General features: G+C 40.4%; 1 protein-coding gene and 1 long non-coding RNA gene across 3 annotated transcripts; one reads left to right on the top strand and one right to left on the bottom strand.

Annotated features, from left to right (window-relative positions):
* Positions 1-245: 245 nt before the first annotated feature.
* Positions 246-16,712, top strand: grk5 (G protein-coupled receptor kinase 5). 2 transcript variants are annotated; one of them, XM_058618244.1, is made up of 16 exons: positions 246-412; positions 1,546-1,635; positions 2,630-2,742; positions 3,641-3,718; positions 4,526-4,623; positions 4,717-4,809; positions 6,286-6,349; positions 6,966-7,106; positions 8,736-8,926; positions 9,928-9,965; positions 10,542-10,631; positions 12,206-12,414; positions 14,902-15,039; positions 15,999-16,136; positions 16,220-16,351; positions 16,437-16,712. In XM_058618244.1, the coding sequence occupies exons 1-16, from the start codon at positions 361-363 to the stop codon at positions 16,524-16,526; spliced, it is 1,755 nt and encodes a 584-aa protein (XP_058474227.1). In that variant the 5' UTR covers positions 246-360; the 3' UTR covers positions 16,527-16,712. The 2 variants fall into 2 exon arrangements, with proteins under 2 accessions (XP_058474227.1, XP_058474228.1); XM_058618245.1 differs by lacking the exon at positions 246-412 and having other exon boundaries at positions 1,546-1,611.
* On the bottom strand, positions 4,242-14,641 carry LOC131446794 (uncharacterized). Its single transcript, XR_009233962.1, has 4 exons — positions 14,104-14,641; positions 12,703-12,749; positions 5,137-5,351; positions 4,242-4,786 (listed from the first exon to the last, which is right to left on the bottom strand). It is a non-coding gene; the product is annotated as an uncharacterized LOC131446794 (long non-coding RNA).
* Positions 16,713-18,656: the final 1,944 nt, after the last annotated feature.

The following is an 18,656-nucleotide window of genomic DNA, read 5'->3' as shown; positions in this document are numbered from 1 at the left end:
GTCATTTTAGCTCTCAATGTAACGAAAGGCCTTTGAGCGAGTGATGGAAGGATAAAGCACACGTCAGCCTCTGTAATACGTCCTCACACTGGAGACATGTTGCGTGTAGATAATTGTCCCGCCTCTATGACATGGGAGCGTCCTGTGGTTGGTGTGTGCTGTCATGAAAAAGACCTGCATCTCCATTCATTAGTGAGTCACAGTGACACAGGTTAGACACACCTCATCGCTGCGACTCAACCGACTGGACTGCTGCCGTTTACTGTGGCTGCTGCTGATGAGCTCTGATTTTCTCCCACAGTGCATGTGCTGCTGTTTAAAGACAAGTAGACAAACTTTAGGACAAACACACGCTTCTCCATGGAGATTGAAAACATGGTGGCAAACAGTGCTCTTATTAAAGCCAGGGAAGGTAAGAGATGGATTATTTTTATGGTTTTCTTTACAGAATCACGTGTAAAAACTTCAACGTCTCACTCTTTAAGGACTCGATGAGACGTTGAAGACAACAAGTGTGGTGGGATGTCACATGTGACAGGTGGTCACTGAGCTTACATCATTTGTTTGTAAGGAGCGCAGGTGCACTGCAGCGCCGGTCATGTTTTGGTTGGGTGATGTGAGGACAAAACTGCGAAAATCTGAAAGACGAGGGCTGATGAAGCTGAAACTGGCCACAGATTTGTCAAGTAGACCAAGTTTTGTCAAGTTTTTCCTGAGCTAATTAGGAAAGCCTTCAAGAGAAAAACAAATACGGACTAAATTGACTCTTCTGTTGGTTGTCGTCAGAAGTCTAAAACTAAACTCCTTAAACTCTTTAAATCAGGTCTTACAAGTTGTTTTGTTTGCCACAGCGTTTTGGAATAATCAGCTCTTACCTCCAGCATATTTTTTTTATTCATTTCATTTTATTCAGACCTTCAACTGAAAACAGCTTTAATTCAAATGTCCCTTCAGTCATTTATCTGCTGCTCTGCTCTCTCTCAAGTGTTTTCTGTATATCCAGTGTTCTCTGAGTGTATATCATCATTATTTTCATGGATAAATCTGGAAAATCTTTCATGGAACCCCTCGCAGTGAGCCACAGACCCTCAGGCCTCCCATTCCAGGACCACTGGAACATACATTTTTTTAGATGAATCCATACTGGTGTCATTTCTCTCTTAGTTTTAGCATTTCTCGGTTTATTTTGTCATGTGTGGTAAAGTCACGTTATCTGCTGTCTGACAAAATGAAAGGAAAACCAGACTTAAATGTGCTGTTACCTGTTTAGATCTTATCTTTAAGAGGCAGTATGAAAGTTAGGCTGTGGGGTAATGTGGTCCCACAAGCTTTGCATTCCTGTTCCTGGAGCTATTAATAGTTTATGCACTGTAGACGAGAGTGCATTGTTTGAAACCTGAAGGGCCGGGCACACGCTTGCACACATGCATGTTTATGACACTCTGCTGACGGATGTGTCAGGCTGAGGAACTTTGTCATCACTTGGGCTTTCATCATAAAATATCACAACATAAGAAGTTTTTTTTATTGTCTGTCTGTCTGCAGGTGGAGGGGGTAAAGGCAGAAGCTGGAAATGGAAGGAGATGCTTCGCTTTCCTCACATCAGTCACTGTACGGACCTGGCTATGAACATTGGTGTGTGTGTGTGTATGAGTGCATTTATTTTGCTTTGTTTTGTTTTGGGTGGGTGGGGGGGGGGGGGTATTAAGCTGCTGTAAGTGAACATTTTCTTCCAATTTTTAATTTGTGTTTGAAAAAACACTAAATACAGAAGCAGAATTTCAACAAAAAAATTTGAAAAACCACAAAAACGTTTTTTTCATACCCATGTAAAAGTTGGCTTATTGACAAAAAGCAGGCAAAAATAAGTGCAGTGTTGACAACAGATTTAGCAAATCATGTAATCATGTGACCAAAGTGTCACTCGAGCTTCCACATTATCATAATCACAATGTGTGGACTGAAACCACATCACTCCTAACCCAAGAAGCAAATATTAAAACAATACAACACAAAATGACCTCATCAGGTTCTGAATTCATAGTTTTTTTTCTGCAAAGACCCACTTTGCTCCTCTTAGTGAACCTACAGCCAGTAGTTGCTTAACAGCAGTGGATGGAAGAACAAAGAATTTTGCCTTTTCTTTCACCAGTTTTTGTGAATTTATGCTACGTTCCATTTGTAGTTGGAACCTGGAATTTCCAAGGTCTTAAGGCCTTGACAGACTCCACAAGAACACATTTTTGTTCTCTGTTCTTGTGGAGTCTGTCAAGGCCTTAACACAGAGCAATCTCTAGGGGAGCATCCCCCCCAGGTCCGACTTCCCAGTTCCGATGTAAATGGAACGCAGTACTAGTCTCAGACTCTTACAGTAAATCTAGGAGAAACTGTTCTAGTACTGTACAGAACGTCATCCAGTCGGGATGCCAGAACTCCACAAAGAGGCGGTCCTCTGTTAGACGGCAGTGAATTATCAGCTCACCGAACAGGTTCATGACAGGAAGGAGGACGGCAAATTCAAATAGCAGAAAGTCAAAAGTTAGTAAAAGGATAAGATTAGTGACTGAATGATTACATGATCTGTGTCGATGCGTGATTTCAAACCAAGTTTTCTTCTTTTCTTCCACAGAACGAGATTACTACAGTGTGTGTGTGAGGCAGCCTATCGGCAGAAGACTCTTTCAGCTCTTCTGTCGCAGTCGTACTGATCTGCAGAACTACATGTCCCTCCGGGATGCCTTGGTACTCCATCACTTCTCTAAATGTTTGTCAAAGACAGTGATTTTGAGACATATTGACTGGTCAATAGCCGTCACATCTGTGGATTTAAAGCTGTGTCATTTTACATTATTATTCTGCCTCTGTTTGAGTTTGGTCTTTGCAAACACAACAGATGTAACATTATTTATGTGAAAATGGGCTCCGTTAACACAATAAGTAGAGTTCCTACACCTTGGTTGACATCAAGTTCAAGTACTTCTCAAGGACTTTCCAGGACCAATTCCCTCAAATTCAAGGACCGAATGTGGTGACACAGCTTTTAAGAGCCGCTTCGCCCATGGCGGCCACTTTTATTGATTTGCAGCACGCTCTACATCTTGGGCAAAGCCAGTCCTCGTCATTTTCTTTGGTGAGCCTGAACACTGAATGTTACTCGCTCATCGTTCTGCATGAATCTCACATCAACAGCGGAGAGAGACAATGTACAGTGGCCACAACACCACCAGCAATTATGACTTGACATAACCTCTTTCTTGCACAAAATTAGATTTTCAGGGTGATTTTCAAAAAACTCCAAAACATCTGCCTTGAACGGTTGGGGTAAAAGGAAAAAAAATGAAGGACAGAGGGAACAAGGAGAGGGGACAAAAAAGGGGGGAGAGATCACGAGGGGCAACAGGAGACCAGGAGTTGAACAGCTGAATTATGTTCTGTGTTTGATAGCACAACAGTGTAATCTAGGGGAGAACTAGAATAAACTCTGGAGGTTAGTGTCACATCATACTGTGATACCCAGTCCATGTGGGACCCATAAGGGTTATATTAGGTCTGACAATATGGGTCTGAAGCAGGTTTATCTGTGGTTGTGGTCTGTGGGACACACTCTGTTTTGTTACATTTCTTTTTGGTCTCTTTTTAGGACACGTTTGAGACCAAGGCGGACGAGGACAGGAAAGACTTTGGCATCAACATCATTCAGAGATTCCTAACGAGTCAGGTCTGAAAAATGCATGAAAAAACTATTTCCATTGCTTACACTGAATCATGTTTATTAGACTGTTTCTTATTGAATGCATATGAGAATATGTAATAACTGACACTACTAAAGTGTCAGTAATACAAGTAAAGTTTTGACCTGGAGTTTCATTTATATTAATGTCGGATCATCTTACGTGATTTTCGTATTCCTGTAGCAGCCTCTGCATTAAAACCACTGGAAGCTCAGCTTTAGTTGTTCTCTATGGGTTTTTCTCACCGTTTGGACAAATGCAACAAAATCATCACACCCAGGGAAGCTCAGCTTCTCTGGGGGTCAATGAAGCAGTGGGCGGGCACATACACTGGGCTTCTGCATGATGATTGGAGGAACTTTCTGAAAGGTGGAAACAGTTTTTGATTGACAGCGTTGCAAGAACATACAAGACATTGGAGCCTTTTCTGCCTCAGTCCTGTGTGGATTTTGCCATGAAGTCTGCAGAGAAATATATGTAATAACTGACACTACTAAAGTGTCAGTAATACAAGTAAAGTGTTGACCTGGAGTTTCATTTATATTAATGTCAATAATCTGGACAACAATTCACCAAACTGTAGTAGATTACCAGAGTGTCAATAATCTGAATAATGAATGATCAATATCAAAGTATCAATAATCTGAATAATGAATGATCAATATCAAAGTGTCAATAATCTGAATAATGAATGATCAATATCAAAGTGTCAATAATCTATAATAATGACATAAAGTGTCAATAATCTGAATATAAATTATCCAAAGAGTCATTAATCCTCCATGTGTCCTCAGTCCAGTCAGTGCATCCCTATCCTGCTGAAACATGGAGAAAGCTGTATTCAGAGTATGGAGGCGGATCCGTGTGTGGATGTCTTTCACGAATGCTCCAAGTGAGTCCAGCTACAAGCTGCTACTAACGCTGTGTGTACCTGTGCATGTGTGTGTGAGAGAACAATGATGACATTCTATGTTCACTGGATTAGAGACCTGCACAAACACCTGAGTGGAGAGCCCTTCTTCCAGTACCAGGACAGCATGTTCTTTGACCGTTTCCTGCAGTGGAAGATGTTGGAGAGGTCAGTGTGTGTTAGGCCTGTCAATTCATTTTAGACAAATGTATAATGAGCCGTAATTCATTATCTCTACATGGGTGCTGGAGCCAATCCCATCTGACCAGCGGCGATTGCTCTAAAACAATAAACGAAGCTCAGCTTCCGCTAAAATGTCGTCATGTGCACTGTATTTACATAGAACGTGATTAGAACGCGTCACTAGTTCATTTAGAATCAGCTGTTTATCACGGACGACGGATCATCTTACATGATTTTCGTATTCCTGTAGCAGCCTCCACATTAAAACCACTGGAAGCTCAGCTTTAGTTGTTCTCTATGGGTTTTTCTCACCGTTTGGACAAATGCAACAAAATCATCACATCCAGGGAAGCTCAGCTTCTCTGGGGGTCAATGAAGCAGTGGGCGGGCACGTACACTGGGCTTCTGCATGATGATTGGAGAACTTTCTGAAAGGTGGAACCAGTTTTTGATTGACAGCGTTGCAAGAACATACAAGACATTGGAGCCTTTTCTGCCTCAGTCCTGTGTGGATTTTGCGATGAAGTCTGCAGAGAAATAGTGTGAAATAAATGTGTGTTATTTGTTTGCCAATATATCCCATTTTCACTTGTACATATACACTGTAAATTAAAACACGACTATAACATTTCAGTTTGACATAATTATCACGTTTCCTTGTTCTAGCTGTTCTTTTGCAGAATTGAACAGCAAATTTCATTCACTTCTTAATTAACACTTGTAACTAGTAGTAACCTCTAGTAACCTCCAGTTCTGAAGAGGCAAGTTACTTTTCAGTTTCTACTCATTATTATTATTATTACCACCACTTATTTTTACTAATATAAATATACATACATTTATTTATTTATTCATTCATTAAATGTTTACATCATAATTTCAATGAAGCAATTAAAAAATGCCATTTTAATTCACCATTATTATTATTATTATTATTATTATAATATTCTACTTTTAACTAAAATAACTCGACCATGTCAATTCACTTGACCGAACCCGCCCCAAGCTTGATAATCGCTTCTGGATTTTTGTTCGAACCGAGAGGTCCCAACAGTCTGGGGTCGAATACACATGCTCTATAGTAGGTGACTCTACAAGCGCCATCTGCTGGATCCTAACAGCTACTACTTTAAACAGTCTTAGGTGCTTATAGGACTGGAGCATGCACTTCAAGCAGGTCATTACAGCTCCAAACTCTAAAGTTGCACCCCAAGTTTGAATTAATATTGAATTTTGAATAAATTGTGACAGCACAAGATGGTGTGTGTGTGTGTGCACCATACACACACACAAACATGGAATATGATAGACAAGCAGTTAGTTGTGGAGCTGGTTTATCTTCTTGTACTTCACTGCAATTACTGTTGACTCAGTGCCACATTTAGCCCTTTTCCACATTTAGACTTTCCTTGAGTATGCATAATTGACTGAGAATGAAAACAAGTTTTCTTTTTCTTCAAGGCAGCCCATCAGCAAGAAGCAATTCAGACAGTACAGACTACTGGGGAAAGGAGGCTTTGGAGAGGTAAGAGGTCACAGTCACTTCCCTTTAACCTTCAGAATCAAAGCGAACAATGTAGATCAGTTCAAATCCCCAAACATGCGTTAATCTCCAACTTAATTAAACAAAGAACATTTCTCAAATCTCAATACCGAACAGAGGATTCTGGTGTATTGAGCACTGAAAACTGTGCTGTCGCCGATTCACAACCCGCTCAGACGGATTCTGTTGTGCTTCGGTCATGCAGGAAGTACTGAACGATTCTGTGAACAAAGCTTTTTAATTAACTGATTCTAATGATTCATTTACACCAAAAACAACGTTGCAGCAGTGCTATGACAATCCCGCCCAAGTTGAGGAGGAACTATGTACGGTGGTCATGGAAAACGACATTTTTGGAGTTTAAGATTGCTCATTTGCACATCGCTTCTGTTTACTTGTTTAATTCAAGTTCAGTATCTCTAAACTCAGTGTTTCACTTTGAATATCAAAGTGCAACTTAATAAGAGGCCACTTTTGTGATTTCATTTCCCTCATTTGTATCAATAATGGTTTCACCAGTAAGCTGCCATAATTCAAACATCATTTGCTTTTGATTCTGAGGACAGATGTGTCCATTTTTCCCGTCTTTGCGGCTCAGGTGTGGGCGTGTCAGGTGCGGGCCACAGGAATGATGTACGCCTGCAAGAAACTGGAGAAAACCCACGTGAAGAAGCGACGAGGAGAATCTATGGCTCTGAACGAGAAAGAGATATTGGAAGGGCTGGACAGTCGATTTGTGGTGAGATGACAACCTTTGACCTCTGGCTCTTTGTGTCCTTGCTGTAACTGGTTTCCGTTCAACTTTTGATAAAATGGCAAATATTTTGTGTCTTCACCACAGAAGGCTTAAAAATAAGAACAATTTCCGAGGAACAAGTCATTTTTTTTTAACTTTACTGAAAATCCTCTTTTGCAGTGAAGTCACTACAATTTAATATTTCAATGAAAAATCCTTGGTTGGTTTTCTGGCTTCCATTAAAATGCATTTATATTATTACAGTAATATTTGCTTCTTACAATTACTTTAATTTTTTTTAAAAGATGTTTATTTATGCATAAATCTAAAATATCTTCAAAATAAACAGGTTTATGGAAACACACATTGACATCACTAACTGTTGCATTTTTCATGTGTAATGTTTTTCCTGCCATTGAGTTAGTGCAGACTCTTTCACTTTCATTTTGATTATTCATCAGGGTAGAATGTTGTTCTGCTGGTTAAAGGGATAATTCAGCGTTTGTGTCTTGTTCTAATGCTGCGCTCACAATAAACGCAGTGTGAATTTCTTGAGCGGCGAGTTTACATACAAAGTCAATGCAGAGACTTCTCTTATCTTATACAATGCCATGAAAACCAATCAACATTGAGATTCTTGGACTGATGTCTCCTCTGTGTGATGGCGCACAGGATTTGTCAGTTTGAACAACATTTTTCCCAATTTGTCACCGTTGTGGTCACAGAGCTGGTTTAGCTGCAGTCTGTCGCTGTCTTCCTTGATCTCTCAGCAGTCTGCTCTTCTTTCTGTTTTTGTTCTTCTCTACTTCATTTCCTCATATTTTGGAATTGAAAAAAAATAAATTTCCCATGTGTTTGTGCACCGAGATTTTACATCATTACAGCATTTGAGAGAAACAGTTTAAAGTATTAACTTCACAATTATTTACTCTGAAGTTTATGTTTTTCCTATTTCCAGGCTTATATTTGAGCTGACAATATGGGTCTCAACAGGGTAATTATTGGCTAAGATTCATGTGACTAAGAGGAAATCAGGTTACATTATAGTATAGTATAGTATAGTGATTTAAATGGAAAATCATTCATAAATTATTTACCTCTCCTTTACATTCTGAGGCTGTTCCATTGGGTAAACTCATTTTATTTTATTTTATTTTATTTTAATAAAAAAGTATCATTCACTAACATACCTTAGCATGACACATCTTTAATTCCAAATTTGATCTCGGATTTGTTTCTTAATTTAATCTATAAGCTTGTTTTGTACTGAATTTCATGTTATTTGACCTCATCTGGCCACTTACTTGGACACAGTTTTTAAGTAACTGTAATTGAGTTGAGACCGCCAGTCCAAAGCTTCTTCATGTTCATCTTCATTTAATGCTTCAGCTCAAGACATCAATACTTAACAATTCCATGACATCTTTTAAGGCAAAATGTTGGATGTTGTAAAGTTTGGGTAGTTTCAGTGGGTGTTCTTATTATAGAAAGATAAGCAGGTGTGTGTGTGTGTGTGTGTGTGTGTGTGTGTTCGTATTGGTCTTTTTATGTGACTGGGTGACACTTAAGGCTCAATGCTTTTTAATCATCACTGATCCATGCTGTACATGCACTCCCTGGCTCTCCACTTAGGTGAATCTGGCATATGCATATGAGACCAAGCACTTCCTCTGCATGGTTCTGACCATGATGAGCGGCGGGGACTTGAAATTTCACATTTATAACATCGGCGAGCCGGGCCTGGAGAGAGCCAGAGTATGTTTCTATGCTGCAGAGGTCTGTTGTGGTATACTTCACCTCCACCAGAAGTCAATAGTATACAGGTCAGTGTATTTTCACATTGGTAATGCATTATGACACAAGGTGATAGAAGGGAGGGGGGGGTTGTGTGGTAGTATGAGATAACTGAAAAAGTCTGTCTAACAGAAAGATAAGATGTAGAAGATATTTACGATGTTATAGACTTAACCAGCTGTTGATTTTATCATGTTAGCCTTTTGTTAAGTGGCTCAAATCAGTTTTTTCACAAACAATGCATCTAATGACACATTTCCATTATACAGTTCTAGCACGACTCGGCTCGACACTACTCGGTTTTTTTTGCTTTCCCATTGGAGATAGTACTGATACCTGCTCTGGCAAGGCTCCAAGCGAGCTGAGCGGATACTAAAATGTGATGTCAACAGACTGCCAGCCACTGATTGGTCAGAGAGTGTTGTCAATGGAAGAGTCAAGCGTGTCGTTCTACACAAGAATCCAACTGATCAATGCTGAACTTTAGATCAGTTAAAAATACTTCAAAATACTAAAATTGTGTTAATCGCCAACATTTAGCAAAGGAAATGTCTAAAATCTTCATATTTAACAGAGGAGTCTGGTGTATTTAGTGACAGCACTGTCGAAAGGCGGCGATCGTGAGCCCCAGTCACAAGCACGTTCAGGTGTATTTCAGTTCAGTGACTGTGTCGGACGGAGTCTGTGCTCCGGTCATGCAGGAAGTACTGAACGACTCTGTGAACAAAACTTTTTAAATCATGTGATTCTAATGATTCAGTTACACCGTAAACAACTGCTTTGCCCGTCACTAGTTTGTTTTTGTGCCGCGTATAAACCAACATCACTGCAGTTCCGTGCAGCCGCGCTATGGCGACTCCGCCCACGTTGTCGAGTTATTATAAAGTAATGGAAAACGACATAACTGATAGCAAACCAAACAGAGTCGAGCCGAGTCGTGCTGGAACTGTATGATGGTCAGTGTCAGTGAAAAAAACCGAATGATCACTTTGACATTTTAATGGTCACTGAATAAACTGTTGTTTTACAGAGATCTGAAACCAGAAAACATTCTACTGGATGACAATGGTACGTACAGCCACACTTAACACCCTTGGTTTGTTCTTAGCTTAGTGTACAATAAGAGATAAATGCCCCATAATAACCTTGAATCAGATCACACATTCCATGCTGTGCAGAAGGAACATGATCAAATATTTTCACAGCACTTTCTGATGCGGCTATTTTTACCCCTTAAAGTAGTTGGAATGAGATGCACGATAACAGTTCAAGTTCTGCCAAACGTGGCCAATCAGACATGTCTACCAAGAAGGAAACAGTTGCTGGTATTTTGACATGAGTGCAAACAAAGGCAGCTTGAGGAAGTGAAAGGCTGAGTGCATCAGGTGTGGTATCTATTTTAAGAAACCTGTTCCTTCACAGGAGCCGCCTTGTTTTACTTTTTTTCCTCTTTGTGTTTACAAATCCAAAGAGCTCAGGGAACGCTGTGCACACGTTTTGTATTAACTAAGCAAACTATTTTACCACCAGAGAAGCCTGAGGGAAGGGATGTACAGTCCATCAGGCTAAAGAGAGTCATAAAGGCAAATATGTCAACTATGAAACCAATTCAGTGGATTCTTTCCTGCTTGTTTCTCCACAAAGGACACATTCGCATCTCTGACCTGGGCCTGGCTGTGAGGCTGTCTGAGGGGAGACTGGTGCGAGGCAGGGTGGGCACACTGGGATATATGGGTACGTACCACACTAATGACACATCACATGAATGTCCAGCCAAAGTCGAAAGAGAACCATGAGTCTAAAGCAGCACTAGTGCTGGTACTGTCTGGTACACAGTACTGACACTTTTATTTGTGTACTCCTCACAAGATGCCGTTATTTCTCCGTCCAATTCATTATTATGGCCCAGAATAATAGTTTTTCAGGGTGCACTACTTGATGTTCACTCATTCTCACAAGAGTCTAGCGTTTGTATCTAGTGTCTAATTATAATTATTTATTGTTAAAGAAGAACAATATCTATCAGGCAGATGATACACCAAATAATATGGACTGTGTGCTTGACACTTAAATAACTGTTGGATATGTTAAGGATAATCTGAATATACAAGTTGTAGGTCCAGTTTTTAGTTGTTTTGATATAGACACAATATTTAAATACATAAATAAATAGATCTTCTGGTATTTTTAATTTACTGGAGATTTTCATAATTTTGTGTTTAAAGATTTCATAATACAGACATACATGCTTCATATGGATAAGGGGAGAACTTGGCACTTTTTTTCCCACTTCAAACATTGTGCAACACAGTGAGTAACATGTGTTTAGGTGTAGGCACCTGGTTACATCACAGCTTGTCCTCAGAATGTCAATAACCTCTCCATAAAAACACCCTGGAATATTCCTGTAACGCCACAACTGACGTTTGCTTCTTGGCAGACACGACTCATTCACCCTCTCACCCGTTCTGTGGATAGGTGAGCACCCCTACCCTCGAGTCTATGCAGATCTTATTTGCTGACTGCACATTCTCCCTGTAGCACAACATGTTCCACTTGGTAGCACGCTCTTGTTTTGGAAAAAATAAACAATTAAGCAAAACGACCAGGGTTTGCAACCCGGACCGACCGAGGCCCGGTTTCCTCTCACAGTCCAGTGTGAATGGTTGTGTCCAGGCTGTACCAAGAGACTTTCATGCAGAGGATAAAGCAGTAGACAATGAATGAATTAAACAATAAAGAAAAGGGTAACTGTGGACACTTCCTTGGCGTTATGCGAGGATGTCCGCTGGTATCTCATACAAGGACAAACCAACGGGCGATGAACTCCAGGTGAGAAATCCCAGCTACTAGAATGGAACACGAGATCAAGCTCACTCCTCACCATATTTCTACAGCAGGCTGAATTGAGGAAAGTGCATTTCACACTTTGAAGTGGAGGTTTACGATGCAAACAAAGAAGAACAGCATCCTTTCCAGTATGAAAAGGCCACTGTAGTTCCCTGACACACTTGGGAAAGGGAGGGGATGAGTGGAGTCCTCAATCTGCAGTCTCACCTTTAGATGTTACTATTTCTTACTCAATGGTCCTTTAAATTAGATCATTATAAATGATGATGACCTTGTAAGACTAAAAGATGTAGGCTAACATATGTTAGCAAACTAGACAGCATTTCTCTTACTTATATTATATTAATAGTTCTTTGCATTACGATGATCACAACAATGAAAATTCACCTCATCACAATGTGCCATGCACTCTGCAGCAGAGCAGACACTGTTTTTATTGATCTGAACATTCATTTCAGCTCCAGAGGTGATCAGCCACGATCACTACGGCATGAGTGCAGACTGGTGGGGCCTTGGCTGTCTGATTTATGAAATGACTGCAGGACAGCCGCCGCTCAGGGCCCGAGGAGAGCATCCAAATACCTCGGAGATGGAGCGAAGGATAAAAAAGCAACAGGAAGAATATAATAACAAATTCAGCCCTGACGTAAAAGACCTCTGCTCTTTGGTGAGTGCTCAAATGATTGCTTATACGCGACATATTTCATGCAAGCACAAAGTGGGGCTGGATATCATCAACTGATATGCAAGATCTCCTTCTTTTTGATTACATTTATAATTTGATTTCATCCAATCATTGCAGGTTATCTCAGTTCCACTTCCTGTTTTGCTTGGATATGAGATTCCAGAGAGCTAAAAGCTTTGATTCAACTCCTCCAAAAATTGACTTTGCATATCACACATACACTGCAGGAAGTTTGAATGAAGGTCTATGAGAAACTTAGCTTCCACTTACTGTATAATGGTCTCAATGGGGTCTCCTTCAATAATGACGCACCCATTCTGAGGAAAATACAAGAAAAAGCAGAGTGTGAGAGAGTGGACGCTGGTGTGATTGACAGCTTGTACCTTGTCAAATTGTACATCTGTGCATATACTTTTTAAGTAAGATAAAGTGAGAGTTTGGATCCAAGAATGACTTGATGATAATGATAAAGTAAGGTTAGCTGATTACTGCTTTCCTAAACACCTGTTCCATGTAATCACGTACAACGTATAGAGAGTGGATTTAGTCTTCCAGTTGAAAAACAAATTGCTGTTTTGAAGCCTCAAGATTTGGAATTTGCTTGATAAAAAATAGAAAATAGAAAATACAGTGAGTTTGTGGTATTTTTGGTTTTCTGTTTGAGTCCTGGCACAAATCGCCAGTCTCAAGGCTTCACATTGGGAGTTTGCTGTCTTACTTACTTTTTCTTTTTTTAATCAGGCAAATTTGCCTAATGAAGGTCTAGGACCAAAACAGTGTATGGGATTCTTTCTTTGCCGTTTAATTGCATTCCATTTGTAGTCAGAACTCAAATTTCCGAGGTCATGGGGCGTCCTTACACAGGAACTTGGATTTCTGACTTAGAGCAACCTCACCAATCCTGACATGGAATTACAAGACGGCTGTCACCAGACAAAACACTGCTACTTTCACCGTTAATAGCACGTCTATAGATTAAAGAACATTAAATTAGTCGTACACATAGTACTGCTTAACTTTAAACAAGCCTGTTTGTGTAAAGCGTCATTATTGACTGGTGTTGCTAACAATGGCTAGCCCAAGAGATGTTTTTTTCCAACACTATGAACTTGGCGATGATGTCACTTTTAGTTCCAAGTTCTGATATAAATGGAACACAGCATTAGTCCAAAATGGAGGCCTTCAGAGGAAGAGCTCTTGTTCTTGTGATTTTAACAAGGTTAAACAAAAGGCCTACATTGAAAGAGCCACCTTGAGCGCCTCTCTAGTGTGTTTTACTATGATTAGAGGTGGCTAACCTGTGCTATTTTCTCTAGTATTAGTATATTTGTTTTATACAATTGTTTTTATTTTTATTTCTAAATTGTTTGTTCAATTCTTTTTATTTTTATTTCTAAATTGCTTTATTCAATTGTTTTTGTTTTTATTTCTCCAATTCTTAGTAACCACAACTGTTGTCATATATATGAAAAATAGTGAAGTATTTACTCAACAAATTCAGTTCAGCAGTTACACATCTTCTTCACAGAGTTTTTCACCTGAACATTCAACTTTATGGGCCCAAAGAAAAGAAAATGTAGTTAAATACCCAGTTCAAGTGTAGCTCAGGTGCGCTGTAGCCAAACACACAATGGCCGCTTTACCACAAGAGCCAAAACAGAGAAACGGTACCTTAATCCCAGGTGTGGTCGCCATGAACACGCAGGATGTCGGTACACAGAAGCAGGAGGAAAGATGATGATGAGGAGGAGACGATCTACGCAGAGGAAGAGACTCACGTAGCTGACGATCTCGGCTCCACACAGACTTTGCTGTCACTGGTCGTTAGCTCGTTAGCTCGTTAGCAAGGTTTTGCGCAGCATCACTCGCTACTAGGTTAGCAGTTAGCAGTTAGCTTAACTTCGTTCTTCTTCTCTCTTGAGTATTCCACACAAACTCACAGAAAAGTCACCATCAAATCTCTCAAAGCAAAGAGTCCTGGTCGAACACTCGAACAGAAACTGGTGACAGACTTTAATTAAACAGTTAGTTTCACCTGGCAGCGTCTCTCTCTCTCCCTTTCAAAATAAAATCAAATCACGTCCCATTCATGTGGCTATTTCTTCCTCTTCTCACATAGTTTAACATGTTAAACATTCGTAATCAATAAATTAACATATCAAATGCAACGTTTCAATAAACATTACCCAATATTAAGTAATAGAGTAATATCATGACTTCATTGCTGGACAATTGTTTTAACTTCATTTTTAACATGTATTGATGATGAACTTAAACTCTTTCTAACCTAAAATGATGTATATCAGGCAATTCAATGATTCATTCCAATTTATATCATTTTATTTTCTGAATGAATTTCCATCGGCTACAATAATAATTGTAATCTCTAAACCCAGCTCTTGTACAAATACATCCTGTAAAAATAAACAAATAAATAAAATGTAATTTTTCTTTCTCCTTCTGTTGTAGCTGCTGACCAAGGATCCAAAGCAGAGGTTGGGCTGCCATGGTTCAAAGGGGAAAGATGTACAGTTTCATCCTTTCTTCAAAAAAATCAACTTCAGAATGCTGGAGGCGGGACTTGTCAATCCGCCCTTCAAACCTGATGCAAGTACCCTGACAATTCCCCCCCATCGTAATATGTCTTGAGACTAATGAATGAATGAAATCCAAGATGAAAAGTTGAAATGTTTTGACCATGACCTGCACACAGGAAGTAGTTATTCCCAGACAGGAAGTAACCCGTAACATTGGCATACACTGACCAATCACCAATCTGATCAAAACTTCAGATGTGAGACCCTCCCTGAACACATCTGTAAAGCATGACCTGCACACAGGAAGTCGGCCACCCATAACAGGAAGTGCATTGTAACTATTAAATTTAAATCTGCACTAAACTTCACATGCGAGATAAGTGACCCAGCCAGAACCCCAGCGCGTACCCGGCCTGCTGGTGGGGCTGCGGCTCCGAGGGCCCACACAACGCTGGTTGCAAAAACAACTACCAAATCTGGCTGTTTGTCCAATCAAGTGTGTGAGAATTAGTGGCATCTAATGGTAAGACTGCAGAATGCAACAAATGGATGACTCCTCCCCCTCTCATGCATGTCAGTGAAATTCACCTTTACATACCAGACTGGAGTAAACACAACTTTTCACATTTCACAACTCTCCACTGGTTTGTTCCAAAGATTTTTTAAGTGGAAATTGTAAGAAACCACAGCAGACAACAAGATGGTGCTGCCCATCACAACAAAAAAGGCATTTAAAGAGACGTGATTGCTAGGCAACCATATCTACGTTACGACTGTACAGTCATAGTACTGCAGATTGACTACACCGCTCTGAGATGATAATCTGACTATATAAAGAACCACACTAAACAAAACCCTGCATTAATACTCAGCATGTGTAGAACCAAACTTGTAGATAATTGTGAATTATGTATGCTACAGTGATTACACACATATACACATGTTTAGATTTGGGTGATGAACTGTAGAAGAGAAGTTGGAAAAAACTAATTACAGACGTGTGTTGACTGTATGTTTTTACTCCTGTAGCCCCGACAGGTGTATTGCAGTGATGTACAAGACATTGAAGAGTTTTCCTCAGTGAAAGGAGTCACTCTGGACCAAATGGACAACAGCTTCTACTCCAAGTTTAACACAGGCAGTGTCCCTATAACCTGGCAGAATGAGGTGGGTTCACCTCCAAGGAAACATCATATTATCTGTCTAACCAGAAGTAAAAGAGCTAAGTGGTCTTGCTATCTCCCCCGTAGATGATAGAGACAGGATGTTTCCGGGAGCTGAATGTTTTTGGTCCTTCTGGGTCTCGAACTCCAGATCTGGACTGGACACAGACCCCCGAGAGCCCCAAACGCAGTCTGCTGGACCGATTCCGCCGCAAACATGTAAGAAGTTCTTCTCAAAAATGTGTGAACAGACACGGCTGTTGAGTGAAAGCTGAATGTTTCTCCTCCACCTCTCCTCCAACAGCAGAATTCAGACTCATCAGAGGAGAGCAGACAGAGCTTGTTGCCCAGTGAAAGCTACATTAAGTCAGGACTCGTCAGTACTACCCTCTGAAGACTGTCACAGCAGACAGAGTCATCAATGGCACTAGCTGTGTCTCAATTCAAGGTCTGCACACTTTGCGGTATAAGGAGGCTGCCGTCTCTGGCCACAGCCAACCAGACGTCATGTTATAAAATGGGCTATAACTCACAAAGCTCCATTTCTGGCATGAAAACACCCGTGGGATATGTGGGATATGTGTGACCTAGGTCACATTTGCCTCATTTGGAAGAAGCCAGCAAATAAGGAACTTTTAGAAGTACAATTTCTTATCCTCACACACACACACACACCTAGCTTGGCTAATGCCAGAGTCACCTCCTGCTTCCAAGAGGCGTCACCAGTGGAGATAGATCATGAGATCAAATGCCTCTGTACGTAATTGGATAGACCTGAAACCAAGCACACCAATGATCCGGATGACACGTGCAGCATGTCGGAAAATGTGTCAACAAAACGTGCTTCATTTAGTTTTGTAAGAGTGATGGTTATCTAGATATCTAGTAATGGCACTTAACCACTTTTGCCTGGGCGAGCTTCGTAGAGAAAGTCGCTTAAAATGGAAGCAACAAGCCAGGAATCCAAAGATGGCTGTCCTTCAGTGACTGCCAAAGCAGCTAGACGTCGCTTCTCTGTCATCATTGCATTAAGCCCGCCTCTAGTGCGCCAGGAAGTTGGCCAAGACAGAGTCTGGCAAGTGAAAACTCGGCAGGGTCTACCCCGGACAGGTCGCCAGTCCATCACAGGGCCTAAGCAGCGAAATAAAATAAAAACAGTGATCAGTATCACATGATAAGGGTTAGGTCACAGTTAGGCAACTGTAAGGGGTGGCGGAACTTATAGCAGGGTAACTTCAAGTTGCCTAAATCACCTGTAGCTCCGCCTTACTTAAAAGTTACGCCTCTGCACTCTGCAGACACATCCCTTTTTTCCACGTTGTCATTTTATTTGTCCACGCTCATTAGTTTTACGTGTGCAAACATCATGGAACTTCACTGATGTTATGGAAAATGTGTCACGTGTAACGAAAATGCCAAGTTGTCTGCTGAAAATAGTCGATGAAAATGCCTCTGTACGCAATCGGATAGACCTAGAACCAATCACACCAATGAGTGACAAGAACGTGCCAAAAAACGTGCTCGTTGTAGTTGTCCAGGAGGATGACGAGGATCTCGTAATGAAGCTCAAATCAAAAGACAGCTGCTCTTTGGTGGTTGTAATCATCGTGTTAAGCCCACCTCTAGAGTGCCAGGGTTTGTGATTGGTTATCTATTTTTTTTGGGAGATTTTGTAGTTGGCCAAAATGACATCCATCCTTACTGCTCAGCACCCTTCCAGTTAAAAGCCAATTTCCCTTCCTCTTGACCATGGGATGACCATTTTAACATCTTCTGGCCATCAATGCAGCTGATGAAGGATACAGACCCTGAATTGAGACACAGCCGCTAAAAACCTGCATCAGCACCATCACCGTTCCACTGTAGCAGCAGAAGACAAAGGGAGCACAAATCCTGTTCCTCTCTTTGTAACGAATCATTTCTTTACAGCTACTCTACATTAGCACTTGTTGGGTTTGTTTTTTTTATCTAATGTATATTTCACTGTTCTGTCTGTTACATACACTTTATTTCTATACATTTGACAAATCTTTTTTTTTGTAAAGAACATTGTGATATGAAAATAACTGTATAATATGAAGCTACTTCATATAATTATAAACATGTTAACCAGCCAGTGTCACTGCCAGTGTTTGTTGTTTTTAAATAATAAAAAAAACAAAACAGTAAAGCTGCTGTTAATGAAATCCTTTAGTTCAAATGTGTTAATGTGTCTCCATATTTTGACAGCTCACACTGAGCTGAACTGGGTTTTTGAGGGTCAGGACTGTGGTGATATTGATATGTAGAAGATAGATTTCCAGATTTCCACAAAGAGACAGTCCTCTCCTCTCATGAGATTATAGCTGTAGAGTTAAATTTAAACTTAAGGATATGAATTACTTCCAATATGTGACAGGCCCTCAATATGGTTTGGGGAAAAAAGAAAGGTCTTTAATTTACAGGGCTGCAAACATTATGCCATTTCCTTTTTCTTTTTCACCTTCCATGAGCAACAGTGGTTGGAGGGACTTCAGTTCTACCA

This window comes from Solea solea, chromosome 19 (genome assembly GCF_958295425.1).
Source record: "Solea solea chromosome 19, fSolSol10.1, whole genome shotgun sequence".
In the NCBI taxonomy this organism is placed as follows: Eukaryota; Metazoa; Chordata; class Actinopteri; order Pleuronectiformes; family Soleidae; genus Solea; species Solea solea.
This window is presented reverse-complemented; position numbering and strand designations above follow the sequence as displayed.